At 47.0% G+C, this 27,946-nt stretch overlaps 2 protein-coding genes across 4 annotated transcripts; one reads left to right on the top strand and one right to left on the bottom strand.

Moving 5' to 3' along the window:
- The first annotated feature begins 50 nt into the window (after positions 1 to 50).
- LOC118080147 (uncharacterized) lies at positions 51 to 27,909 on the top strand. Its single transcript, XM_060270927.1, has 8 exons — positions 51 to 1,990; positions 3,686 to 3,812; positions 5,463 to 6,396; positions 12,176 to 12,313; positions 14,913 to 16,599; positions 22,903 to 23,712; positions 24,451 to 24,571; positions 25,396 to 27,909. The coding sequence occupies exons 1-8, from the start codon at positions 1,106 to 1,108 to the stop codon at positions 26,856 to 26,858; spliced, it is 6,165 nt and encodes a 2,054-aa protein (XP_060126910.1). The 5' UTR covers positions 51 to 1,105; the 3' UTR covers positions 26,859 to 27,909.
- On the bottom strand, positions 8,700 to 21,711 carry LOC118081330 (zinc finger protein 239-like). 3 transcript variants are annotated; one of them, XM_035107801.2, is made up of 3 exons: positions 21,196 to 21,711; positions 19,451 to 19,571; positions 8,700 to 13,044 (listed from the first exon to the last, which is right to left on the bottom strand). In XM_035107801.2, exons 1-3 carry the CDS (start codon positions 21,196 to 21,198, stop codon positions 12,035 to 12,037), a joined length of 1,134 nt encoding a protein of 377 aa, XP_034963692.1. In that variant the 5' UTR covers positions 21,199 to 21,711; the 3' UTR covers positions 8,700 to 12,034. The 3 variants fall into 3 exon arrangements, with proteins under 3 accessions (XP_034963692.1, XP_034963695.1, XP_034963693.1); XM_035107804.2 differs by lacking the exon at positions 21,196 to 21,711 and adding an exon at positions 20,597 to 20,738; XM_035107802.2 differs by lacking the exon at positions 21,196 to 21,711 and having other exon boundaries at positions 19,451 to 20,738.
- Positions 27,910 to 27,946: the final 37 nt, after the last annotated feature.

The following is a 27,946-nucleotide window of genomic DNA, read 5'->3' as shown; positions in this document are numbered from 1 at the left end:
GCAGCAGCAGCAGCAGGTGCACCTTCAACATATTTTATCTTTCTTTAATGGGATTTGTAAACTCCTTAAATCTTTTAAAAAATATATATAATCCCAAGCAACTCACTTAAAATAAAACGTACATTTAAAAAGTACTGGTAAAAGTCAGTTTGTTGTTGTTGTTTTTTTAAAAAAAGGTTGATCTTTTAAAATGCAATATATATATATATAAATCAACACAGTAAAATACAATTATATGCTAAGATACAAGTCGGCTTTGCAAAATACCATCACTGTTCTGATAAAACTGATCATAGCTCTGCATACTTGCATAGAAGACAGCTGTTAATTAATGGGATTTGTAAACTGCTTACATCTTAAAAACTGCCAGGCACCTTTACTTTAGATAAAATAGATATTAAAAAGTATCAATAAAAGTCAGATTTAAAAACAAGTTGATCTAACAAACTATCAATAAATTAGCAGTTTATTGATTGATGCATTGTAAAATAAAGTGATGTGTTAAAATGCAAGTCAACTTTACAGCAGTATTCTGGAGCAGAATACCTTCACTATGCTGATAACACCCAATCATAGCTGTGTATAGTTGCTTAGAAGTTCAGCAAGTGTAGCTTTCAGGGCTCCTGCACCTTTAATGGTTGTGTAGAAGGAAGAAGTTCAGCTGGGGCTCCAGCACTTTTCACAGCTGTGTAGAAAAAGTAATGCCAGGCAGTGTAGCTGGCCCTGCAAGTTCTGGCTTCTCCAGCTTTTAAAAGGGATCTTGAATTGACTTTTAGCAATGAGAAAAGAGAAAACCTTCCTTCCTTATAAGGTGTAGTGATGGCCGCTGACATACAGATACCTTTAAAAAAAGATCAGGTAAATTAATAGAGGATAAGACCATTGATGTCTCCTAGCCACAATGGCAATGTTCTCCCTCCATTGTCAAGCATTCTTTGGGAAGAGGGATTGATCAGTAAGACATTCTGGGAATTGTAGATCCATGAAGGGGATAGGGTTTCTCATAACAATGCTTAGCTCCATTAACAAACCACTTCCCAGGATTCTTCCTATACTGCCTTAAGTGTTTGGTTCAGATGGGGCCCGAGGTTGCAGGTTTTGTCTAATGTGTCTTAATTGCCTTTCCCTTCCATTAGGGAGAAGCCTCTTTTCCTTAACCCAGATTCCTAAATTCTGCCTGTATAAGTCACCTTCTCTGCCCGTGGACTTCTCTGAAAACAACTGGCCACTGCAGGTCAGGCGGCAGTGGAAAATGGCAGTAGAGTGGGGCGATGTATCGACACTGGGTGTAAAGTTAAAGTCTGCCCCCTGGACTACAATTAAGGTTGAGGAGCCGGACCCAGAAACGGAGCAGAGTCTGGTTCTTGAGATCCAGGAAGGGGGCACTAGAGGATTCTGGGAAAGAAACGTTCCGCCACAGGCAAACCGGGAAGGCAATGAAGAGGTGCAGCGGAGCTGGGAAGCTCGACTTCAGGGCTTTGTGAAGGCGCTCGAGTCGCCTCATTTGGACGGGGGCTGCTCTCAACCGCCACGGCCCGCCCCGCAGGACAATTGCGTTAGGGGCGCAGCTAGAGGACAAAGGGCCACCAAACTCCCGCCAGGCCTCTACTTGGAGGAGTCGCACAAAGCCCTGCTGCCCCAAGATGGGGCAGGCGACGGGAAAGTGAAGGAAGAGGCCCCAGAGGGGGAGACGGTCACCGAGGATACTCTGCGGCTGCGCTTCAGACATTTCTCCTGCCGCGAAGCGGAGGGGCCGCAGGATGTGTGCCGGAGGCTCCGCGAACTTTGCCACCAGTGGCTGAAGCCTGAAAGGCGTACCAAAGAGGAGATTGTAGAGCTGGTGGTCTTGGAGCAGTTCCTGGCCCTCCTCCCGAAAGAAATCCAGAGCAGGATTAGGGCCTGGGACCCAGAGACTTGCTCCCAGGCGGTGGCCTTGGTGGAAGATATCCTGATGCGGCAGCAGCAGGATGAGGAGGAAGAAAAGAAGGAGGTAGCTGTGTTTGATAACTGAGTGGTTTTTGTTCAGCCTTGCTTTATTTTGTTTATTCCGGGGATGGGAAACCAGATATTTGCCAGACTTCAACTCCCATCAGCCGCAGCCAGTGTGACCAATAGGCATTGGATGATGGGAGTTGTAGTCCAGGGATTATTTAACTGTAAGCCACTTTTGGGGCACAAGAACACTGAGTAAAGGCTCTGTCCTTCTCTGTGCAGGATTAGCAAAACCTCAGGTCACTCATCAAGATGGAAGGGCCAGAGCTCAGTGGCAGAGTTTCCTGCCCTCTCCTAATGCCAAAACTAATGGGCTGAATGTTGGAAGTTTCCTAACAGACACTGAGATCCAGGGCCGAGGGCCTTCTGGCAGTTCCCTCATTGCGAGAAATGAGGTTACAGGGAACCAGGCAGAGGGCCTTCTTGGTAGCAGCACCCGCCCTGTGGAACGCCCTCCCAGCAGATGTCAAGGCAATAAGCAGCTATCCTAATTTTAAAAGACATCTGAAGGCAGCCCTGTTTAGGGAAGCTTTTAATATTTAATGCTGTATGGGTTTTTTTTTTTTTTACAATATAATGTATTTATTTATTTTTAAACACACTGCTGGTTAAAGCTGCCAGCCAGTAGATTTCTGAACATTTCCCCTCAAACCAGACATCCTGGGAGAAAGAAAAGAAAAGTAAACCCAAGAAAATTTTGTTTGTTAAAAAAAACCCAACCAGCTAAATGTATCGGGTGAAAATGGGGAGAAGAGAAATAAAGCAAGAATAATTCACTCATACCTGTTCCACTTCCCCAGGAATTTTTTTTGGGGGGTCGTCCTTTTGCAAACCCAGTCACACACACACACACCTGTGCTTTTTACCCTTTGTCCAAAGTTATTTAAAAATGCTGTATTGTTTCAATATTTGATTGGGAGCCGCCCAGAGTGGCTGGGGAGACTCAGCCAGATGGGCGGGGTATAAATAATAAATTATTATTATTATTATTATTATTATTATTATTATTATTATTAAAGAAAGCCCTTCATGCATAGTTAAACTGTGGAACTCGCTGCCACAAGAAGCAGCAATAGCCACCAACCTAGATGGCTTTAAAAGAGGACTAGACACATTCATTGAGGGGAGGGCTTATGATGGCTGTGCTCGACCGCCAGAGCGGAAGGCAGTAATGCTTCAGAACACCAGTTGCTAGAAACAGAAGGGGGGAAAGGGCTCTTGTGCTCAGATCCTGCTTGTGGGTTCCCCCCAGGCAGCTGGTTGGCCCCTATGAGAACAGGATGCTGGGCTAGATGGGTCACTGGCCTGTTCCATCAAGCTCTTCTCATGTATATATATTATTTGCAGAATATGCATAGGTATCTGTTCAAAATGAGAGCCAGAGCATCAGGTGATACTGAGGACAATCCTAGCAATGTTTTCCAATGTACCGGTATTTCTTATCAACAAAAAATGTGGTGCGGGGTGTGAGCAAATTTTTATTCTGAAAGTGTGGCCCAAAGAAAAAAGTTTGAAAACCACTGATCTAGGAGGAAGCCCACGAGTTCTAGTGGTACAAGACACAGGGAGAAAAACATTTCTCTTGCCTGCCTTCTCCGCTCCTCTGTTACGTTCCCCTGCCTAACTTGCCTTTTCCCTTAACTAAATATATATGCACCTGTGAATGAAATGCTGTTTCTCAATGCTGTTTCAGGTAATGAGGTCACCCAGGGATAAGCCAGATTGTCTTCCTACAGCAGAAGCGGAACCCCTCGACTTGTGCCAGACGCCAGCCCTGAAGGAGATCAAACAAGAGGAGGACTTGGATGTTACCATGGAGGGTAAGGACCCTTTCTGTTATTGGATTCAGAGTTAGGGGCTTTATCAAAAGACATTTGATGAGTCTGGCCCACGGTTCTGGTAGGAGGTGTTCCCTCCAACCCAATCTTGCTGCTTGCCGAATTCTGCACACGCTGTAGGGCTGGGCGCTTTATCGAATATCGCTTGAAACTGGTTTGAATTTGATATTGTCTTATCCATTTCATAGTTTTTGACTTGGCAATGTATTGCGAATCATGATACGTGTGTGTGTGTCCGCGCGCGCGCTATGCAAAAATTGCAGTGTGGGGAAAACCGTGACCATCCTCATTTCAGACATTGTGATATATCAGTACAGTCATACCTTGGAAGTCGAACAGAATCCGTTCCAGAAGTCCGTTTGATTTCCAAAGCGCAGCTTCTGATTGGCTGCAGGAAGCTCCTGCAGCCAATCTGCAAATATATCTTTGTTTCAGAGTGTGGGTGTCTTGTTCTTTGTATTTGATTTGGATTTCAATAAAATTATACGTGGGGATCCAAGGATATCTTCTTTATTCACGTCTCCTGTTGTTTTATTAAAATGTGATTTGACAAAATAATAAGAAATTATTATCTAAAACATATAACCTATTATTAGATTGGGATTTGATGGAGGAAGGAACAAAAGAGGTGATGTTAAAGTGGTCTAAAGATCTCAACCGTACAATTTACACGGAGCAATGGGATAAATTATGGGGAGAAGATATAAAATTTACAGCCTCTAATAATATAAAGGAAAATTTTCTAAAAATATTTTATAGATGGTACCTAACACCCATGAAATTGGCAAAGATATATAAATTAAAAACCAACCTCTACTGGAGGTGTAATAAAGAACCAGGAACATTTCTACACATGTGGTGGACATGTGAAGAAATTTCAAAATTTTGGATAGTTGTTCATGAGGAAATCAAGAAAATGATGAAAAAATCAATAATAAAAAATGCAGAGATGTATTTGTTAGGCTTGATTAATGAAGAAATACTGAAAGGAAATAAAAAAAGTCTTTTTATACGCCAGCATAGCAGCAAGGATGGTAATTGCAATTAATTGGAAATCATCAAAGGTACCAACAATGGAGGATTGGATTTCTATATTTAGTGAATATTTGGTAATGGCAAAGTTAACAGCAGCGGTAAGAAATCAGTCAAAACTAAAATTGAAAAACAAATGGAAATGTATGAGGATTATATGAAGAAACATTACTCAAAGGATGATATGCTAACATGCTTAGAATAGGAGATATGAAGGAAAATAATATAGAAACAGAATTAGAAATAAATTGAATATAGAATTGTACAGAATACAGAATGCACAAATGGTAACAAAGATACAACAGAAGTTGGAAAAGCGATGGGGGGAAGTCGAGGGGGGGAGGGGAGGGGAAGGAAAGTGGAAAGGGTGACAGGAAATTGAGAGGGGGAAAAGATGTAATGAATTGTAATGTACTTTTCCTTTTCTGTTATCTTCATTATTTTTCTTTTTGATGTTGGTGAAATTGTAGAAATGGAACTGTATTGAATGTATTGATGGTATAAATAAATCTTTTTTAAAAAAATGTGATTTGAGGATCCCTTTCCCACTGTTGTTCAGGGAATCATTTAGTTTCTGCATTCTCCCCCTTGGTATTCTAGAAAGTAATTTGAGGAAGGAGAAGACCCATACAGAAGTTTCTGGAGACGTGCAGCCATTTTGGATGTTGTCAGGGAGCTGCGACCAGCACATTCCCCCCCATCCTGATTTTTGGGAAGCCTCCGAGAGTCGCATGGGAAGTGGACCCGAGAATGAAAGCTCAGTTCATTGTCCTCAAGGCTGTTGCAAACAATTCAATGGAGCAACTAACCACCAGAGAATCTTCAAAGGTGAGGGACGGATCTCTTGCACTGAGTGTGGGCAGCTTTGCAGAAGTGACCATGGTGAAGATTGGAGAATGCACTTGGAAGAGAAGCCTTACGAATGCTCGGATTGTGGGAAGAGGTTCAGCCGGAAAGCCGACCTTGTCAGTCATCAGAGAATACACACGGGGGAGAAACCGTACAAATGCCCGGACTGCGGGACCAGCTTCAGCGACTGCTCAAGCCTCAGCAGGCACCGCAGGACCCACAGCGACGAGAGGCCCTACATCTGCTCAGAGTGTGGGAAGAGTTTCGCCCAAAGAGCCAACCTTATTAAGCACCACCGGACCCACACAGGGGAGAGGCCTTATACCTGCTTAGAGTGCGGGAAGAGCTTCAGCCAGCAGTCGAACCTGATTTTGCACAGGAGAACCCACACAGGAGAGAGGCCCCATAAATGCCCCGAGTGCGGGAAAGGCTTCAGCCGGAGGTCGCACCTCCGCGTCCACGAGAGAGCCCACACTGGAGAGAAGCCGTTCCTGTGCTCGGTTTGCGGGAAAGGCTTCAGCCGGAGGCCTAAGCTGGTGACGCACCAGAGAATCCACACAGGAGAGAAACCATACGAATGCTCTGACTGTGGCAAAGGTTTCACGGGAGCCTCTAGCCTGAATAGGCATAAGCGGATTCATTCCGAGCAGATCCCACAGCCCCCCCCCCCCACGCCAACTGATTTTTAACAGAAGTCACGTTTTGAACTGAGCAACTGTTTTGAGGGAGGGCAGCATAGTGTTCAGTAGGCCCCAAAGACCTACAGGCCCCAACGACTCACTTCTATGCACAATGCACTCTGGTGTCGTGGTTTGAGCGTCCGGCTAAGACTGTGAATATCCGAGGTTGTAGTCAATTCACTCCCAGTTTGAGCGGACCCATTGAAATGAAAGAACCTGTATCTGAAGAAGTGTGCATGCACACAAAAACTCATACCTATGACAAACTTAGTTGGTCTCTAAGGTGCTACTGGAAGGATTTTTTAAATTTTGTTTTGACTATGTCATACCAACAGGGCTACCTACCTGTAACTAGTACATCAGTCATGTCCCTTAATGTCAGTGTGTCTACTCTGAGTAGGACTAGCATTGAATACGACCCGCGGGATCAAATCTCCACTCAGCCATAAGGCTTCCTTAGGGAACCTTGGGCTAGTGTAGTGGTTCCCAAACTTTTTCACCCCCAGTGCCCCCTACCCTATGAAAAGCATTATTCAGAATAGCGCTTTCCACGACCTGCTAAGGAAGATAACAACACAATAAAATTCAAAACAGGAACAATTAATTGCACATATATTCTAAATCCAGTTAGAACTATTCCGTAGAGTTGGAAGGGACCCTGAGGGTCATCCAGTCCAACCCCCTGCAATAATTTAGTTTAATTCAACAAAATTGATTAACTTGATCCCCTGTTACCAGCTTTTCAAAGTCTGCTGGCCATTTACACTTCCTGTGTGCATTGTTGTTCTTTACTTTTTAAGCAATGTGCTCCTTGGATTCTCCCCCCCCCCAGCATCCCTTAGCGTCTGCTTGAATTTATTTTGCCAAAGTTTGTGTTCCATTTTGTTCCCTACATTTGGACAAGACTTGCGTTTTCTGGAAGATGCCTCCTTGCCTCAAATCTCTTCCTTGACTCTGCTCATTAACCATGCTGGCATCCTCTTGGCTCTGGTGGCACCTTTCCAATTTCGGATATGCATTCTAGCTGAGCTTCTGTTATTGAGGTTTTGGTGCCGCCCCACTTTGGGACAGAGATTTGACCCCTTTGACTTCCCTTTTCAAAATTCTTTATAAGTTATACTAATTCCTTAGTTTTTTTGTAAGTTTCCTCAATTTGAAGTCAAACATGACTGAGTTGGACTTCCTTGGCCTTTGTTCAGTCATAAATATATTGAATTTGATAGCGCTTGGGTCGGCATTTCCAGTTGGTTCAACACACCACTTAAGTATCCTTCCCCAAAGTCCTAAGCAGCACTTAAGATCTCAGCCTAGCCTGCCTCACAAGGTTGTTGCTAAGGGGAAATCCTTGCAAGGTGGGGCATAAAAATAAAATAAAACACATTAAATAAGTAAAAAAAACCAACATACGGGCAGTGATGTGTGATCCCCTCCCCTGGAAAAGTGGGTTTTGTGTGATCCCTTGGCATATTCACTTAATGAGGGGTGAACAATGCATGTGTGAACTTGCCGCAAGAAGGTGATTTCAGGTGCAGCTGGGGAGCTTATAGATGGCGCTTGAAGCATGGATGGGGAGCTGGTGCCCCTCAATATGTTGCTGGACTCCAATTCCCATCATCCCTGACCGTTGGTCATGCTGGCAGGGCCTGATGGGAGCTGGAATCCAACAACGTCCAGAAGGCCACAGGCTCCCCATTCCTGGATTTAAAAAATCCACTGTATATTTTGGAATCTTGTTTGTCTGTTTAATGTGCATTTTTGGACACCTCATAAGATAATTGTGACCTAATTTCCAATTACTGTCCCTGCGTTCAACACACAGGCTTTCTTCTGTGTTTGGATACAGCTGGATGCCATTTTGAATCAAGATGGCTGACTGGACCCTTCAGAACAGCACTGATTTCAACCACTGATTTAAAAACTGCAGTGATTTTGTTGTGGTCGTTGTTACTTAGGGTTGTATCCAGTGCTGGTCCTACTCAGAGAGTAGACCGATTGAAGTGAATGGGCATGACTAACTTGGGTCCATTCATTTCAGTGGGTCTTCTCTGAGTAGGACTTCGCTGGATACAGCCCTTAGGATTGCCTGTGTATGAGGCTGCTAGTCAGTAAATAAAGTCCTACTTATCCAGAAAGTTCCTTTCCAGTTGTCTTTCTGTTCTCTGGCTTCCATAATAAATGCCCATAACCAGCTGTTCCCTGGGTTCATTCCCTTCCCCTTCTCCTCCCTTTGGGGGGTCCAAATCCTTTGCAGTGGACTTAGGCTCAATCTGTATTATACATTTCAAGCAGTACCATACCTCTTCAAGCAGTCATGGCTTCCTGCAAAGAATCCTGGGAAGCGTAGTTTTTTTTTTTTAAGGTGGGCTGAGAATAATGCTCATTCTACACTTTTGGTGTGACAGCTTTTACACTTCGGAATTCCCTGCTCATTGACATTAGGCAGGTGCCTTTTCAGCACCTGCTAAAATCTTTTCTGTTTAGGGAATCCTACCTGGACATGTGAAATTGATGTGTGTTTTAATCTGGAATACTAGTTTAGAACGTATACTTTTTAAACTCCTGGTTCTTCACCTTTTTATATAAACTTGTTACTTACATTGGTTTCTACAGACATTTTTCATCTGCTTTGTAAACTGCTGAGGTTTCATTTGCAGTCAAGTGATACACAACATTTGTTGAATGAATAAAATGCAGCTAAATACAGTCAAACCTCGGTTCTCGAACAGCTCCATTTCCAAACGTTTCAGCTCCTGAACGCCGAAAACCCGGAAGCAAATGCTCCCTGTTTTCGAACGTTTTTCCGAAGCCGAACATCCAATGCAGCTTCCGCTTGAGCGCAGGAAGCTCCTGCAACCAATCAGAAGCCGCGCCTCAGTTGTCAAACGTTTCGGAAGCTGAATGGGCTTCCAGAACAGAGTATGTTTGATAACTGAGGTTTGACTGTAGTACAGCCTGAGGAGAGCTGTAGGCCAGGTGTTTTTAATGTATTTTTAATGTGTTTGGCTCCTGCCAACCTAGCAGTTCGAAAGCATGTCAAAGTGCAAGTAGATAAATAGGTAAGGTAAAGCGGGAAGGTAAACGGCGTTTCCGTGTGCTGCTCTGGAAGCTGTACGCTGGCTCCCTCGGCTAATAACACGAGATGAGCACTGCAACCCCAGAGTCGGTCACAACTGGACCTAATGGTCAGGGGTCCCTTTACCTTTTTTATTTTATGGAACAGCGCAGAGACCAGCGGAATTGAGTCATCTGCTTGGACACCTTGAGAACAGGAAACTGAACTTGATGGACCATTGACCTCCCGCAGGCTTTTCTCACTTTCTGACTTACTGTTAAATGTTGTATTTGTATTTTGTTGTATCAGTTGGTGTGTGTGGCTGTACTGTGAATTGAACTTTACCCTTTGTGGCTTGCCCAAGTTACCTAGGATTGATCAGAAGGCTGATGGGGCAATGAACTCGTCCTTCTGTGAATGTGTGTGTGCCAGCCACCTTGACAGACGCACCTGTGTGGCATAATAATAATAATAATAATAATAATAATAATAATAATAATAATAATTTCATTATTGATACCCCACCCATCTGTCTGGGTTTCTCCAGCCACTCTGGGCAGCTTCCATCAAAATATAAAAACGTAATAAAATCTCAAACATTAAAAACTTCCCTAAACAGGGCTGCCTTCAGATGTCTTCTTAAAGTCAGATATGTAGTTGTTTATTTGACATCTGATGGGAGGGCGTTCCACAGGGAGGGTGCCACAGCTGAGAAGGCTCTCCCTGTAACTTCACTTCTCTCCTGAATAAATGTTCCCTGGGACTAGAAGTGTATGATAACGACCATCCTGTTGCAAATACAGGAAGCCGGTTGCACAAGGCAAGGGCCATTTCCCCCATCCTATCCCATGGTAACAGTTCTCTTCCCCCCACTCCAAGCTTTCCAGAGTAGCTTTCAGTCATGCATTTTACTACCCAAGACAGGCTCGTTTCTTTATTAATATCACCAACGATGTACAAATGGATAAAAACAAATAGCAGGATTTGCTTCCTCGTTCTTTTAAAAATTCATTCGAAGAATATACAAGACAAGACCTGCCTTCCAGGGTCTTGAACAGGCATAGGCAAACTCGGCCCTCCAGATGTTTTGGGACTACAACTCCCATAATCCCTAGCCAAGAGGACCAGTGGTCAGGGATGATGGGAATTGTAGTCTCAAAATATCTGGAGGGCCGAGTTTGCCTATGCCTGGTCTTGAACGACTGTGATCGTGTTATTCGTAACAACAACCCCGGGAGGTAGGCTGCCAATATTTGCCTCCCTTTCTTGGCTAAGTGGGGATCTGAGCCCAGGTCTCTCAGGTCTTAGTCTGAAACTAATAAAACTGGAATGATTTGACAAAGAAAGGATGAAATAAGGCAATTTTATACATTTTACATACTTCCACCAGCCCATCTACTTGAAAGAAGTACCCTAGCTGCTTATCGACAAACCCCTTTGGTTTTGGTTTTTTGTTTAAATAGAAGCTACCATCTGGGGCAGAGAGGAAAGGATCCCTCAAACTCCAGGTGACTTTTTGCAGAGAAAGAGACAGCAAAATAGTCTGAATTATTTGGAGGGCACTAGGCTGAAAAAGGCTAATAAAGAACGTGGCTGGGAATGTGCTATGTGAGCAATACAATTTTCATTTTACAGGATTTTCCACCTACGGTATGTTGAGTTCTTTAATCGAGATCAGTGGTTCCCAAAATGGGTAGTACCACCCCCTGGGGTGAGTGGGATTTCCCAGCTGGGGGCTAAGAGGCAACAGGAGAATTGGAAGGTACCCCCAGGGGTCATCTAGCCCAACCCCCTGCAGTGCAGGAATCACAGCTAAAGCAACCACGACAGAAAACCACTCAACCTGTTTAAAAACCTACAACAAAACAGATCAAGTTCACCGGTTTGTTAAATAAACTAAGTCATTTAAATTGGATTTTAAATCAACGTGCACTTTAATTGTTGCTGTTTGGAATTTTGTTGTGTTAATGTCTTAAGTGAGTTGTGCAAACTGCTATCCTGAATAATGCTTTTGAAAGGGTTTCAAGTTTACTGAAACGCTGACCCGAAAAAAGTTTGGGAACCACTGATCTGCAGTAAGGATAGGATACCTGTGAACCCTCAGAAGTTATTCGGAAGTTATTAACCCTCAGAGCTGTTTGGCAGTGGAATTTGCTACCAAGGAGTGTGGTGGAGTCTCCTTCTTTGGAGGTCTTTAAGCAAAGGCTTGACAGGCATATGTCAAGAATGCTTTGATGGTGTTTCCTGCTTGGGAGGGGGTTGGACTGGATGGCCATTGTGGTCTCTTCCAACTCTATGATTCTATGATTCTATTGGGCTACAACACTCGTAATTCCCGACCATCAGCCATACTGACTGGGGCTTAAGGGGACTTGATCCAGAGGACAGCTATGGGATTCTCCAACTCTAGTGTAAAGAGCGTATGAATGACATTTGAAGCACATTCCATTTGATCCAGGATACCCAAGGATCGTGCTGCTATACAATGTAATCACATGTCAACCCTCTCTCTGGAGCCGCATCGTAACTGGAACGGCAGTGCGTCACAACCGGCTAGAATTTCCAAGGAGGAAGTGGACCCCAGGAAATGCTCAGGCGGAGCCTTCCTCTGTTCCCACGGGAGTTTCTCTGCCTTTGTGGGTTATCTGATGCTTAGTCAGGATTGCACTTCGGCTAAAGCTCTTCCCACACTGTGAGCACTGGTACGGCTTCTCCCCTGTGTGCACTCTCAGATGCGAAGTCAGGTGGTCGCTTCGATGGAAGCTCTTTCCGCACTCTGAGCATTTGTACATCTTCTCCTCCGTGTGGATTCTCTGGTGCAAAGTAAGGTGCGGCCTCTGGCTGAAGGACTTCCCACACTCCAAACACTGGTAAGGTTTCTCCCCGGTGTGGATCCTCCGGTGCAAAGTGAGGTGCGTGCTCTGATTGAAGCATTTCCCGCACTCCTGGCATTTGTACGGCTTCTCCCCGGTGTGGATTCTCTGGTGAGATGTAAGGTGCGTGCTCTGGCTGAAGCTCTGCCCGCACTCCTTGCACTTGTACGGCCTTTCCCCTGTGTGGATCGTGCGATGTATGGTGAGCCGCCTGCTGTGACTGAAGCTCTTGCCGCACTCCAGGCACGTGAACGGCTTCTCTCCCGTGTGGGTTATTTTGTGCAGGATAAAGTAGGTGCTCTGGCTGAAGCTCTTCCCACACTCCAAGCACTTGTACCGTTTTTCTCCCGTGTGCATCCTCTGATGTTGAGAGAGATGCCCGCTCTGCCTAAAACTCTTCCCGCACTCAAAGCACTGATAGGGCCTCTTCTCGGTGTGGATTCTCTGATGTACTTTAAGGCGTGATTTAGAACAAAACATTTTCCCGCACACAGGGCACTTGTTCCTTCTCTTTTCCTCCTGCACATCTAGATGGGCTGGGGTTTTGTGGGCCTCCCCATCTTTGCTGTCATTGGAGGGATTCCCGCGCTTATCTCTGGTGGGCATTTTTCTGCCTTGGTGCCTCGTTGCTTCATCTTGAGTACTGGTGCTAACATCCACGTCTAGGTCTTCTATTTTTGTAGACGCTCCTCCTGGTTCACCTTCATTTCCCCTTTCCCAGCATCCTCCTATTGGAGCAGAGAAAGAAATGAGAGCCAAGGGGAACATACATCAGTTAACTGGACCACTATTTCATCAGTCCCCAAAAGAAGGAGCAAGCATTCCCTATTGACAGATAATTTGGGCCTCGGCCCAGTATACCTGAACAAGTGTCTCCACCCCCATCATTCAGCCCGGACACTAAGGTCCAGCTCTGAGGGCCTTCTGGCGGTTCCCTCCCTGCGAGAAGTGAGGTTACAGGGAACCAGGCAGAGGGCCTTCTCGGTAGTGGTGCCCACCCTGTGGAATGCCCTCCCATCAGATGTCAAGGAAATAAACAACTACCCGTATATTCGGGCGTATAAGACGACTCTGCATATAAGACGACCCCCAACTTTTCCAGTTAAAATATAGAGTTTGGGATATACTCGCCGTATAAGAAATACGACCCGGCGTTTAAGACGACCCCCGACTTTTGAGAAGATTTTCCTGGGTTAAAAAGTAGTTTTATACGCAGGAATATACAGTATCTTAGTTTTAGGCCCATTATCAGCGAAGAATGCAACCTGACCACAAGACTGGTAAGAACCAATTAAAGAGGAACCTAACAGCGGAATGTTAGAGTGAAAAACAACATATAAGGTACAAGGAGGGTTCTGATATGTGCAGTAAAACATGGGTTGAGTAAGTTGTATTTTCATGGACTGTGGATGGATGAGCTATGGTGAGGCACTGGGACTGCAGAAGCTGGTTGCTTAAAGAATGAACAACGGTGGGTGGGACTGCCAAAGTCTTTTCCCCCAGACGCCTGCTCCCTCTTAAATTTTTAAACCCCCCCCAAGTGTATGAAGCTAAATATGCACAAGTTAAGTCCACACAAGTTTGAGTTACTTGTATTTATTTTATATAGTGTGTGTCTTAATGGAAACATTCTTGCAGACCCTTTGGTTTTTAATTCCCAGCAAGCCTTAACAAACTGCAGTGCCCAGAATTATTTGAGGGGAAGACTGCATTTTGAATGTGCTAGATGTGTAGAAAGAAAATACAGTGATGCCTCGCAAGACGAATGCCTCACGCAACAAAAAACTTGCAAGACGAAAGCATTTTGCGATTTTTTTTGGTGACTCACAAGACTAATTTTTCTATGGCCGTGCTTTGCAAGATGATTTTTTGTTTGTTTGTTTTGAATCACACAACCGTTAATACCCAGGATGCATTGTGCCTGGAGGTTTAAAAAGCCTCCCCAATGCAGCCTGGGCTCACTTCTCCACGTACAGTTCCAGGGTTGACTTCGAGGAGCAACTGTGGCCTGTGCTGTGGGAAAACCCTGTTTTTGGTCGTGTTCTGAACAGTTCACCAACTCCTAGCAATCCTTTTGGGAAGCTTTTTGGAAGGTTTTCAGAACTTTTTTGCCACCATTTGGTGAACTGTTCTGAGCATCTTCCCCACATTTTCCAAACTTTTTTGAGGGTTTGGGGTTGGGGGGGTTCAGGTTTTCTTTATTCTTTTGCAGAGGTTTGGGGAACCTACTACCAGCAGCTAAGGGAAGTTTCTTTGAACTTTTCATAACTTTTGGGAAGTGGTGGCCAGCGTTTGAGGTACATTTTGGGGGGGCCAGCTGGCCAGTTTTGGCCTGCTGTTTTGGGGAGGTTAGGGGAGTTTTTTCAGCAGTTTGGGGAATCTGTGGAACTCATTTGCAACTGTTTTTTCCAGACCAGGATTTAAGGAGCTTCTTCACAGGGACATCTCAAGCAGTGGAAAGGTAGGGAGATTAGCTTCACCTTTGTTGGGGGGGGGGCTGTTATGCCACTTGTTTGTCCCGGGCAGGTTTGGCCAGGGGTGGGAAGGTGTGTGTGAAGCGGATGTGAAGCACTGCCTTTTGTTTTTGCGAACATAGCAAGCGTGCTGACGTGGGTCCCAAGAAGGCTGCTCCTGCAGAGGCCGGGAAGAGGACAAAGGAGAAGATTACGCTAGAAATGAAGAAGGAGATCATCTGGAAGCACGACGGAGGCCTGCGAGTGACAGACCTCGCCAGGGAGTATGGGAGGAATCCATCCACCATCGGGACCATCCTGAAGATGAGGGAGAAGATCCTTGCGACAGATGTAGCCAAGGGAGTCACCAGGATCGTGAAGAACCGGCCAGCTGTTCTGGAGGTGGTGGAGAAGTTGCTGCTCATCTGGCTGGAAGAGAAGCAGCGTGCAGGGGCCACAGTGACTGAGGCTGTCATTTGTGAGAAGGCCAAGGCCTTGCACGCAGACCTCGTACAGCAAGAGCCAGGAACCTCAGCCGAGCCAGAAGTCTTCAAGGCAAGCAGAGGCTGGTTTGAAAGGTTCAAAACCAGATCTGGAATCCACAGCGTGGTCAGGCATGGAGAGGCTGCCAGTCCCGATGTCCCTGCGGCTGAGGACTTTGCCACGGAGTTCCTGGAGGTCGTGAAGACACAGGGCTACCTTCCACAGCAGGTCTTCAACTGCGATGAGACCGGGCTGTTTTGGAAGAGGATGCCCAAAAGGACCTTCCTCACTCAAGAGGAGGCCAAGCTGCCTGGCCACAAGCCCATGAAGGACCGTCTGACTCTCCTCTTCTGCGCCAACGCCAGCGGTGACCTGAAGATAAAGCCCATGCTGGTGTACCAGTCCGAGAACCCACGGGCCTTCAAGAAGCACAAGGTCAACAAAGACCAGCTGAGCGTGTTGTGGCGATCCAACGCTAAGGCTTGGGTCACACGCGTCCTGTTTGTGGACTGGGTCAATCTGGCTTTTGGCCCTGCAGTCAAGCAGTACCTGCTGGACAACGACCTGCCGCTGAAGGCCGTGCTTCTGATGGACAATGCTCCTGCTCATCCTCCAGGCCTTGAGGGAGACTTGTTAGAGGACTTCCGCTTCATAAAGGTCATGTTCCTGCCGCCTAACACCACCCCACTACTGCAGCCAATGGATCAGCAGGTCATCGCCAATTTCAAAAAGCTCTACACCAAGGAGCTTTTCCGGCGCTGCTTCGAGGTGACCGATTGCACCAACCTCACCCTGCGTGAATTCTGGAGAGACCACTTCGACATCGTCAGCTGCGTGAAGATGATCACCACGGCCTGGGACGGGATCAGCCAGAGAATTCTGAATTCCGCTTGGCGCAACCTGTGGCCAGACTGTGTGGCAATAAGTGACTCTGACGCTTCCGCGCCTGCACCAGAGTCCACAGTGCTGGAGGACATTGTTTCCTTGGGGAGGACCATGGGCCTTGAGGTCACAGAGGAGGACGTCTGCGAGCTGGTGGAGGACCACGACCAGGAGCTGTCCACCCAGGAGCTGGTCGAACTGCAGGCAGAGGCTACACAGGAGCAGGCCTCTTTGGAAGAGGAAGAAGCGACAGGTGAGGAACAGCTGTCCTCCACGGAACTGAAGGACATCTGCCAACAGTGGAAAAATGTGCAGACTTATGCACAGCGGCACCACCCAGACAAGGCTCTGGCACGTGACCTTGCGAACACGTTTGATACAAGGATCATGTCCTCTTTCAGAAGGGTGCTGAAAAGGCGGCTGAAGCGGCAGACCATGGAGAGGTTCATCATGAAGAAGCAAAGAGTGAAAGAGGAACCTGCTGCTTCTACCAGTGGTGCCCAGTTGCCTTCTTCCTCCTCCTCGTCCTTCTAGAAGCCAAGCCTTGAAGCCTTCTCCAAGTTGTCCAGCATTGTCCAAGCTGTCTGGTAACTTAGAGAAGTGATGCTGAGACCCTCTGCAGCTCTGGGAGCATACAGTAAGAGACTGCTGCTGTGATGTGGAGACCGTTCTGTCTGCCTCCAGTTTCCTGACTTAAAAGACTGGTCCTGTAGGTTGAGACACTTCAGCCTCACTTGGTCACCTTAAAATGTTTGTGTAAAAGTGTTCCCTAGAGCCTTAGAGAGTCCTTTGCTGATTTTAAAAAGTTTCTGTGTTGGTTTCTGTATGATGCCCCTGTTTACATGCCTTAAAAATGTACTTTCTGAAGAGTTTGCACAGTCCAAGGACTGTTCGTGACTGTTTCTGCTCAGTTTCAGTGTTGAGCCTCAGGTCACATGGTCCTGCCTCATGATTGCTGATTTTTAAAAGTTTTTCTGTCATGTTTAAAAAGTTGAAGTTTTGCGCTTGAAATTTTTGAAATCCTCTGTACAGTATGTATGCCTTTAAAGACCACTTAATAAACACTTTGTAAACCAAATTTGCCTTTGTTCTGACTTTTTTTTGCCCATAGGAACGCATTAATTAAATTTCAATGCGTTCCTGTGGGAAACCGCGCTTCGCAAGACGAAATTTTCGCAATACGAAACGACTCGCGGAACGAATTAATTTCGTCTTGCGAGGCATCACTGTAATTTGTTACACTCGTATTATTTTCCCCCAAGCAAGACCTGCAGATGGTTAGGTTTCAAGAATCATTCACATCTATTTTTTCTTCTTTCTTGATTGATTGATTTATAAAATTTCACAAGGCAGCCTAGCAAACAAAAACTCAATGTTACAACTTCAAATGTTGAACCTGTCAGTAAGAGCTGGTGGGTAAAGAATCTTAGGCCTCTCTGAATAATACAGTTTTTGATAATGCAGAACCTCTATTGGCAAGGAGTTCCACAGGGCAGGGCCTGCCACGCTAAAGGCTCGATCCCTGCTAAAAGCCAGCCAAATCTCAGGGGTGTGTGGGGCTACCAAAAGTGCCCCATGAGAAGACTCGGTGACCAAAGGGCAAGAATTAGGAACCAGGCATTCCTTAAGGTACTTTGCCCAAGTTGATTAGGCAAAGGGACCCCTGACTATTAGGTCCAGTCGTGACCGACTCTGGGGTTGTGGCGCTCATCTCGCATTATTGGCTGAGGGAGCCAGCGTACAGCTTCCAGGTCATGTGGTTGCCCAAGTTGATTAGGGCTTTGTAAATTAACACAAGAACTTGAACCTGGCCCAGCAGCAAATTGGTAACGTATGCAGAAATTTCAGGTTTTTCAAGTTCCTGTCGAAGGGAGTACGTTTCCGAGCACAGCACAGTGTTGGTGCTGACCTTTAAAGCCCTAAATGGCCTCGGTCCAGTATACCTAAAGGAGCGTCTCCACCTCCATCGTTCTGCCCGGACGCTGAGGTCCAGCTCCGAGGGCCTTCTTGCGGTTCCCTCATTGCAAGAAGCCAAGTTGCAGGGAACCAGGCAGAGGGCCTTCTCGGTGGTGGCGCCTGCCCTGTGGAACGCCCTCCCATCAGATGTCAAAAAGAAAAACAGCTACCAGATTTTTAGAAGACATCTGAAGGCAGCCCTGTTTAGGGAGGCTTTTAATGTTTAAGAAATTAGTGTATTTTAATGTTTCTGTTGTAAGCCGCCCAGAGTGGCTAGGGAAACTCAGCCAGATGGGCGGGGTATAAATATATTATTATTATTATTATTATTATTATTATTATTATTATTAATACTGCAAAAGACTTCACAGGTTTCTTGTACCAGAGTTAGGAAGCTGCCTTATAGGGAGCCAGACCATTGGTCCACCTAGCTCAGTAATGTCTACCCTGACTGGCAGCCACTATCTAGGGTTTCAGGCAGGGGGTCTCTCCCACCCATCCTTACCCAGAGATTAGGGCTGTCATATGTTTGGATTCTCCTGGGCATTACTGGGATTTCAAAGGCGGGGAATTTCTGAAAGGTGGCGCTTTTTTATTGATCTTAGGGGGGGGGGAGCTCAACAATTTGGGGGGCTTCCCTTTAAAGAAAGGTGTTCTGGTTTTTACTTTTTATACTCGGGCAACCCTACCAGAGATGCCCTCCTTGCTTAAATACAAACTAATATTCTAGGCCTCTTGGTTCTAATGAACAGCTGTTTAAATAGGAACATAGGAAGCTGCCTTATGCTAAGTCAGACACGTTAGGCTGCTCTATGACCATAATAAAGATTTTATTGATAAGTCTGACACATTGGTACAACCTAACAGAGTGTTATCTACTCTGGTTGTTTCAGACCGGGGAATCTCTCCCAGTCTGGTTTGGAGATGCTGGGAACTGAATTTGGTTGATCTGATTTACATCCTATGCCCTTTTAAAATGTTTTTTTTGGGGGGTATTGGGTTGCTGCCTTTATTTTTATTAGAGATTTTGTGGTTTTATATCTTAATTTTATTCTGTGAACCGCTCTGAAACCCCTGGGTATAGGGAGGTATATAAATTCTAATAATAATAATAATAATAATAATAATAATAATAATAATAATAATACTTTGGGGCCTAGATGCTCCACCACTAAGCTTCTCCTCCCCAAAGGTTCTGCTCCTCTTTTTTTCTTTGCTCAAGTACACATTGGAGGTTTTTAAGCGCAGGCTGGGTGGCCATCTGTCTTGCATGCTTTAGCTGAGATTCCTGCATTGTAGAGGGTTGGACTAGATGAGCCCCGGGGTCCCTTCCAGCTCTACAATTCTACGTTCATCTTACCCAGCAAATCTTGGCCATCCTCTTGCTTGACTCCCTGGGACACGAGCCTCTGTGCACTGTCTGAAGGAGCATCCTCTGCCTCGGGGAAGGTAGCGGCCCAGTCCATCAACGGCAACGACACCTGAAACGGTTAAGGATCCCAAGAGAGGTAAGAGGTGGGGCAATGGGTCAGTGCGCCTGCCTGGCTGTTAACCAGAAGGCTGTTGGTTCAAGCCCACCCAGGGATGGCTGTGGGCAGGATTCCTGCATTGCAGGGGGTTGGGCTAGATGACCCCTTGGGTCCCTTCCAACTCTACAATTCTATGATTCTATGAGAAACAGGCCATCTTGACCATGAGGTGCCCTCAGCATTGCCAAATTCAATGAGGCAGTTTGGAACAGGTTTAAATCCACCACCATATGCAAAAAGCACCATCTTGGCGCATGGTCCTTAAAAATGGTGCGTTTTCGGGTTCTTCCTTTCTTAGGTTGGGAAGGGAAGCGTGTGTCGTCAGCAGCAGGAGAATGATAGGCAGCACCATGGATTAAGTGTCCCCGCTGCTCTTGAGCTTCACATCGCCCATTTATTGCCCACCCTTCACCGGCAGGTCTCAAGGCAGCTTACCAAAAAAGTAAATTTTTAAATTAAAAATAGCGAAAACATTTGTTACTAATAAATATTATTATTAGGATTATTGCGGTGGTGGCTGCTTATTGCCATCCCTTCAGTAGCAGGACAGGTTACAACTGTTTAAAATCCAGATTTAAAAATAGTTTAAACCAATTTCGGACGCCGAAAACTGGGTGGGTTCCAAAAACACACGTGTGAGGTGTCAATAAATAAGTGCACCTTTCGCAAGTTTGCAACTCCCGACCTGCTCCCCTCAGATATTTGGGGTGTCTGGGAATAACAACAACAACAACAACAACAACAACAACAACACAATATAGCTCTATCAGCAACACAAAACCTTCGAGGATCTTGAAAAACAGGATAAAACCTTTTTATAATTTGAACAGAAGAACATTTTATTAAAAAAAGACAAGCAGGATAAATCACTGATTGCACAGCTTGCTTGCTTGCAAAATCCTGCTTTTCAGGATCCACAAACTAGGCTGTCTTCCTAGTCATCATCCTTTGCATATTATTCCATGAAAACCCCCCACTTTTGCCTTCCTGCTTCCCCGTCTCGGGTCTTCTCGCCTAAATCCTCTTTGAGCAGACAGGCTCCGCAGGCGCTGATCTCCGCCACGAAACAATTCAATGAACAGCAACACCCCTAAAAAAAACACACAACCATCTCCCTAAAAGAGGAGGGGCAGGAAATGACTTCAGCCCCTTTGCAGATCTTCCCTTTCTTCCCTTTCGCTTTTCTAGGGGTGCAAACTCGCACACTTTAACCCTTAAGCCGAATTGCAACTAGGCACGCCCAGACGCACGTCATAGAGCATATATTGGAAACTGTAGTTTGCCCTGCACCCTTGCACTACAGTTCTTATGTTTCTGGTTTTTTTTCGGGGGGGAAGGAGAATGTGCTTTTAATGTATGATGTCTACACACGAGAGCCAATGTGATGTAGTATTTAAGGGTGCTAGACTAGGACCGGGGGAGACCTGAGTTCAAATCCCTACTGGGCCAGGAAGCTGGACAGGCAACTGCCTCTCAGCCTAGCCTACCTTGCAAGGTTGTAGTAGGGATCAAATGAAGAGGGGGAGAACCATGAATACCACTTCTTGAAGAAATAAAGGTGAAAAATAATAAATACCATAATTAGCACATCAAATCCTTGCAATGGGAGGAGCTCAGGGCGAAGACCTCAGTTCAAATCTCGCCTCTGTGCCCAAACTCCACAGAGTAAGGGGTCCCAGCTGCTGGAAGCCACAGGAGAGGAGGGGGGCTCTTGAGGCCAGATCCGGCTTGCTGGTTTCCCACAGGCTTCTAGTTGGCCACTGTGGGAAAAGGATGCTGGACTCGATGGGCCATTGTCCTGACTCTCCCAACTCTCTTTTTTGTATGCGCACAGCTAGCAAGATGTTTGCCCCCGAAGCTGTTCCGTACCAGAGGTTAGCCTATTTGTTCACCAAGGCCAGTATTGCCTGCTCTGGCTGGCAGCGGCTCTCTCGGGTCTCAAGCACAGAAAGGTCCTTCCCTTCGCCTTTTAAATGGCCGATACCAAGGGCTGGGCCACAGGGGATCTTCTGCATGTCAAGCATATGCTCTCTGCCACCGAACTACAGCCCCTCCTTGGATAAAATGCATGCACACGTAGGTTTTTATTTGCACTGCCAGACCTAATCTGATGCTTCCAATTTGGCACAGGCGAGGGATATTTTAAAAATACAAAGGAAAGCCCCCTCTGTGCTCTGGTTGTCATAAAGGGTTAAGCTGAGAGAGTCGTGATTTCTAGAGCGCCACTTCGGACGGAAATTGTTACGACTATTGAAGGCCCTCCTCTTCCTTTTCTCCCCCTTAGCGACTCTATGGTGCTTTTCTTTGCTGCAAAGTAGAGGCTGGAGAAAGATTTTTCAGCTCCTGGGAGGGAATCCGGTAAGTGAGAAGAGCCTTGAGGGAGGAGCAGAGAGCTCACCTGGAATAGGAAGGTTTGCTTTAGGGGTCTAAGAGGACTCCCTGCTGGATCAGACAAACCCCCCAGACCAGCCTCCCGCTCCCAACAGTGGGCAGCCAGACCTCTCTGGGATGCTCAGAGGCAGCGAGGCAGCGGCAAATCTCTTGCTGTCTTTGCCTCCAGCATCTTGTGATCACAGGTAAACTGCTCCTGAACATGCAGGTTCCACGGAGCTGTGGTGAGTTTTAGAACATCCTCTGTGGATTTCTCTATCCCACCCCCACGCCTTTTAAACGTAAAGTCTATCAAGGATTATTCTTCATGGCTATATCTTGCCTATATCTGTCTTCAGGGGTGGTCAGAAGTCAGATGGGGTGATTTGCAGTAGATCACTAAGGCTTCTTGATTGCCAGTTGATTAGAAATAGTGGCAGCAACTTCTTCTCCCACCCTGCAAAAATGAAATGAACAGCTTCTGAATATGAGAAAGCGCAGTGGGAAACTAGAACACTGGACTCTCGTGTGAAAGGGCTGTAATCAGGGTGCCATCTGCACTATGCATTTAGCACAATGTAATTCCACTTTAAACTGTCATGGCTTCCCCCAAAGAATCCTGGGAACTGTAGTTTGTTAAGGGTGCTGAGATTGTTGGGAGACCCCCCATTTCCCCTCACAGAGCTACAGTTCCCAGAGGACTGAGCATGCTCAGTATGCACGGAATACTGGCTGATGATTGGTGGGATGGAAAACATGGGGGCAGAGAACGGAATGGAGCATCCTGAGCAGGAGTGTTCCACGCTGCAACTTTTTGCTGCAGCTCCCACTGATTCTCTTTCCTTGCAGAGGCACAAGGCCTTGTAAAAAATCCTGGACCTGGCAGTTGACATCACCGAGAAACATGGGATAGCAGTGTGTGAGTGACCCCTGCCAAGCCCCGGAGTTAAGAGAGGTGATGGCGTCCGAACGCAGGAACGCAGCTGTGTGGGCTGTCCCCCGAGATGCCCTGATGGAGGACACAGTGAAGACGGAGGCCCAGGAGGAGGCATCGGAGTCTGAACCGGAGGAGGCTGAAGGAACAGGCTCCTTGGCCGTCCGCTCAGAGAGCCTCAAGGAATTGTGGGAAGGGCCCATAACAGAGCACATTAAGCAGGAACCCGAGGAAGGGCCTCGGGAGGAGTGCTGGGAAGCTCAGTGTCAGGGGCTCCTGAAGGCTGTGCGGTCTCCGCAGCCTGAACCAGGAAGCCTGCAGCTGGACAGCAATGGCCCAAGGGACACTCAGGCTTCCTTTGGGGGGCGATCAGACATCGGGCTGCAGTCTGGGCGAGGCAGGGTGATCCGCCATCTGCCTGGCCCTGGAGGAGACGTCCCCCAGCCCACCCACAGCGTTTTGGCCATGGAGCGTGGGGAAGTGAAGAAGGAGGCTCCCAGCCAGGAGGTGGAGCGCCTGTGCTTCAGGCAGTTTCTCTACCAGGAGGCCGAGGGGCCGCGAGATCTCTGTGGGATGCTGTGGAGGCTCTGTCATCGGTGGCTGCAGCCAGAGAGGCGCACCAAGGAGCAGATCCTGGAGCTGGTGATCCTGGAGCAGTTCCTGGCTGTCCTGCCCCCGGAGATGCAGAACTGGGTCAGAGAAGGCGGGCCGGAGACTTGCGGTCAGGCAGTCGGCCTGGCGGAGGATTTCCTGGAGAGGCAGCAAGAGAACGAGCACGAAATACAACAGGTGAGAGAGCAGGAGATCAGTCCTGGGAAGAACAAAAGGAATGATGGCAAGGACTGAGGGCGAGCCATTAGGGGCAGTTTTTGCCGACTGTAAATATGCATTGGACTGACTGCTCCCTTGGATGGTTCGAAAATGGGATCTGGCAGAATCAGCAGGGGTTGGCTGTATTGGCAAAGTAGAACCTCCAGGTTCCGAGGCAGTGTACCTTAGAACGTCACTTGCTGGGGGAAGACAGGGGATGGTGGGCAAGGCACTCTCTGCCCTAACGGACCAGCTTCCACTGCTGTGAACAGGCAGTCTGTGTTGGTCTCTGGCCCTTCAGGGCTCTGTATCCACCATCTTGAGAGAAGAGGGAGGCTATATGGACACAGAAGTGATGGATTCCTGTGCTCCAGTCCCTGTCTTGAGATGGGCTGCCACATCCTGCACCAGCTGGAGTGTTTAATGCATCCCCCTTCAAAGACAGCGCAGAGGACAGCCTTTGCCTGAAGAAGGTCTCCTTGAGATTCTGGAGAGCTGCTGCCAGTCAGTGTAGGCAATACTGTGAAAGTTAGGCCAATGACCTGACTCAGTCGAAGCCAGGAAGCCTGTGGCCCTCCAGATCTTGCTGGACTCCCGTTCCCCTGACCCCTGGGAATTGGAGTCCCGTAGCATCTGGAGAAGCTCCAGAGGTTCCCCACCCCTGAATCTCAGGCCATTCGCACCCATTTCTTTGACTCATTCTTTCTGCTGTTTCAGGTCCTCTGGCCCTTCAAGGAGAAAGCGGATGATTCCCCTGAGGCTGACGGGGCTCTGTCAGACTCCGGTGAGTGGCCGCTCACCAGAGTGGAGGATTCGGCTGCTGATGCCCCTTGGCTGGGTAAGGAGTCTTTGGCTGGAGGGAGTTCTCTTGCGGAGCAAGTTGTGCAAATGAGGGGCCACCACAATAAAGGCTCTGCCCACAGATCTAGTGCCCACCAATTATTATTATTTTGATTATGATTTATTTCATTTCTATACTGCCTTGTGTTTTTAAGAAAAATTTCAAAGCAGTTTACAGAATATTAAAACATCAATAAAACAATTTGAAGAAAGTCAAATATAGAGTACACAGTCAAAGCAACATAATTAACAGAAAACTAAAATATGATCTTAAAGATAATAAAATAAAACATTACAAAGGAGACCAAATACAGAATACATATTTAACACACAAACAAAGTTAACAAAATAAAAACTTAAACATTTCAAAAAAAACATTGCTAAGTAAAGTAAAATATAAAATGCACATTTAAAACAGCATAATTAACAAGAGAATAAAATATTATCATAAGCATGACACGGCTGCTTGGCAGGCACAAAAAGATGGGGCAAAAGAATCCAACTGTTTGTTGTCAGGCATAGCGATGTCCCTCTGGTGTCACCAGGAACCTCTTTAGTAGAGCTGGTGAGGGTGGGCCCCGCCCCCTAGGCCTGGTGGAAAGGGCTTGGCAGGGAGCAGCCTTCAAGACTCACAGCTGGGTAATCTAACTGACCTTATAGATCCACTAGCAAGCAGGATCTCTGAGGCCACTCTTAGGGCTTGCGTGGGTTCCTGTAGGTGGTCATTCAAATCAATGGGCCCCAAACCCCTTCTTTGCTGTGTAATTTCTTCCTGGTAAAGGGAAACCTCCCTTTGTAAGGATCCTTTGTTTTTTCCAACAGACAATGAGAGGGCATCTTGGAAGAAGAATCTGCCGATCAATTCTGAAGGAGCTGAACTACGTTGGATGCTGCCAGGGAGAGCAGAACGGACTGTATCCCGTTATCCTTACTGGGGAGAAGCATCCGAAAACCAGCAGGAAACTCACCCCCATAATGAAGAAGGCAAATCCGTTCATTTCCAGCTCCCTGCCATGCCAGTCCAGCAAAGATTCCTCAAGGGTGAGACATGCGCTGAGTGCGGAAAGTCCTTTCGCTGCAAGGCGGACCTCACCGAACACCAGAGAATGCACTCAGGAGAGAAACCCTACATCTGCTCCGACTGTGGGAAGAGCTTCTGCAGTAGGAATGTCCTCGTTGCCCATCAGAGAATCCACACCGGGGAGAACCGCTTCAATTGCTCGGAATGTGGGAAGAACTTCAGCCAGCAATCGGATCTTACGGCACATGAAAGAACCCACCGGCAAGAGAAGCCCTTTGTTTGCCCAGATTGCGGTCAGAGCTTTAGAGGGCACAGCGGGCTTGCGGCTCATGTGAGGATCCACACGGGAGAGAGGCCCTACCATTGCCCAGACTGCGGGAAAAGCTTCAGGCAGAGATTTGACCTTAACCGACACCAGAGAATCCACACGGGCGAGAAACCGCACCAGTGTCCTGACTGTCCCAAAAGCTTCAGGAACAGGTCCGCTTTTGTCGTGCACAGGAGAATCCACACCGAGGAGAAACCGTACCCGTGCTCAGGGTGTGGCAAGCGTTTCCGGCATCGCACCAACCTCCTCACTCACGAGAGGCTCCACACGGGAGAGAAGCCCTACAAGTGTACGGTGTGCGATAAGAGCTTTGTCGAAAGCTCATCCCTCATGAAACACAAGCGAGCCCACACGGGCGAGAAGCCGTACAAGTGTGCAGAGTGTGGGAAATGTTTCTCTCAGAACGCCGGCCTGGTTCAGCACGAGAAGATCCACACGGGAGAAAAACCCTTCCAGTGCCCAGACTGCCCCAAAAGCTTCCGGGACAAGTCGGCCTTCGTCGTTCACCACAGGACGCACACGAGGGAGAAACCGTTTCAGTGCTCGGTCTGCGAGAAGAGCTTCAGCCATCGCTCCAACCTTCTCAAGCACGAAAGAACCCACACTGGGGTGAAGCCATACAAGTGCCTGGAGTGCGGAAAGGGCTTCACTCAGAAGTCAAGCCTCCTCTCGCACGCAAGAAGCCATCGGCCCTGTGTACCTGAAGGAGCGTCTCCACTCGCATCGTTCAGCCTGGGCATGGAGGTCCAGCTCCATGGAGGGGCTTCAGGCAGTTCCGTCACTGTGAGAAGTGAAGCTATAGGGAACCAAGCAATGGGCCTTCTCAGTAGTAGCGCCCACCCTGTGGAATGCCCTCCCGTCAGAGGTCAAAAAGATAAACAACTACACGACTTTCCGGAAAAATCTGAAGGCAGCTCTGTATTGGGAAGTTTTTAATATCTGAAGTTTCATTGTATTTTTATATTCTGTTGGAAGCCGCCCAGAGTGGCTGGGGCAACCCAGTCACATGGGTGGAATACAAATAATAAATAATAATAATAATGTATACATTGGCTTAGAGGGTGGGGAGTACTGTCTCACTGGGCATCCATGGAGGAGCAAATGGCTGAACAATAAAGTAAGGTCACCTGTCTGCTTTTAGAGATCTCCAGTTTCTTGGCATTTACTGCCGTTATCCGTTGGCATGTGCTTTTTAACTGGTGCGAAAGGAAGGGGAGGGCATCGGGCCACAGTCATGTCTCATTGCTGATGGCGAGACCTTATTGCGCACGTCCTTTCCGTATCATTCAGTAATTATATTCTGCAGAGATGAAAGAAGAACCTAAGAACATCAGGAAACCCAAAGGGCTGTTGAGTCCCAACAGCAGGTTTACCACAGCTTAGTTTAATTTCTTCGAATGCCACTTTTCCGCAAGAACCTCTGTCCCAGAGCAGCTCACAACGAACATTATAGCTTTGTAGAACTGAATAATTATCAAGATGCCTGACATTTAAAAGCACGCCCACCCCAATTTGCCACACCACATACCAGTAAATTTCAAATGTGACCAAATCAACAGTTCAGTAAAATGCGGGATAAATTCAGGATCACAATGGAGTAATCTAGGTTTTTAATACAAAAGCAGGGAGGTAACTGAAGTGAATATGTAAAAAACCTGATTTTTCTCTGCAGCTAACTCTAGACTTGCTGCCCTTTAAGGAGCCACAGCAGTTCATACTATAAATGACTCCCCTATCCACGTGTGTTATGTGAAATAACATTTATTCTACCCAAAGGCAAGGCCCTGTAAAAGGCCCATATTCACTTGATTCTATGCTGCTGCCTATTCGCCCACCCCCCACCCAGGGAGGCCCCTAAATCCACTCAGCCTAGTCTGCAAAGCCGAGGCAAGATACTGTGGAGAGGGCAGGTTTCATCCCTGTGTCTCCCCCCACCCTGTTCTGACCCATTACCTATCCCTGCCCCCTATTCGCCCCCCCCCCCATGCAGGCCCCTACCTGCACTTGGAAGTGTTGGGCCTTGT

The sequence above is a fragment of the Zootoca vivipara genome, chromosome 2, assembly GCF_963506605.1.
Source record: "Zootoca vivipara chromosome 2, rZooViv1.1, whole genome shotgun sequence".
NCBI lineage: Eukaryota > Metazoa > Chordata > Lepidosauria > Squamata > Lacertidae > Zootoca > Zootoca vivipara.
The sequence above is the reverse complement of the archived record's forward strand: the minus strand, read 5'-3'. Positions and strand labels throughout refer to the sequence as shown.

What these genes read in the sequence shown, in the direction of transcription:
- LOC118081330 (XM_035107801.2), bottom strand. An exon ending in GGATGGCCAAGATTTGCTGG is followed by an intron (nt 13,045 to 19,450) that starts GTAAGATGAACG and finishes CTGCTCCAATAG; the next exon opens with GAGGATGCTGGGAAAGGGGA.
- LOC118080147 (XM_060270927.1), top strand. Translation starts at nt 1,106, where the DNA reads ATGTGTCTTAATTGCCTTTCCCTTCCATTAGGGAGAAGCCTCTTTTCC. An exon ending in CCCCCCACGCCAACTGATTT is followed by an intron (nt 6,397 to 12,175) that starts TTAACAGAAGTC and finishes GTGCACTCTCAG; the next exon opens with ATGCGAAGTCAGGTGGTCGC. An exon ending in TTCCCACACTCCAAACACTG is followed by an intron (nt 12,314 to 14,912) that starts GTAAGGTTTCTC and finishes TTGCGAACATAG; the next exon opens with CAAGCGTGCTGACGTGGGTC.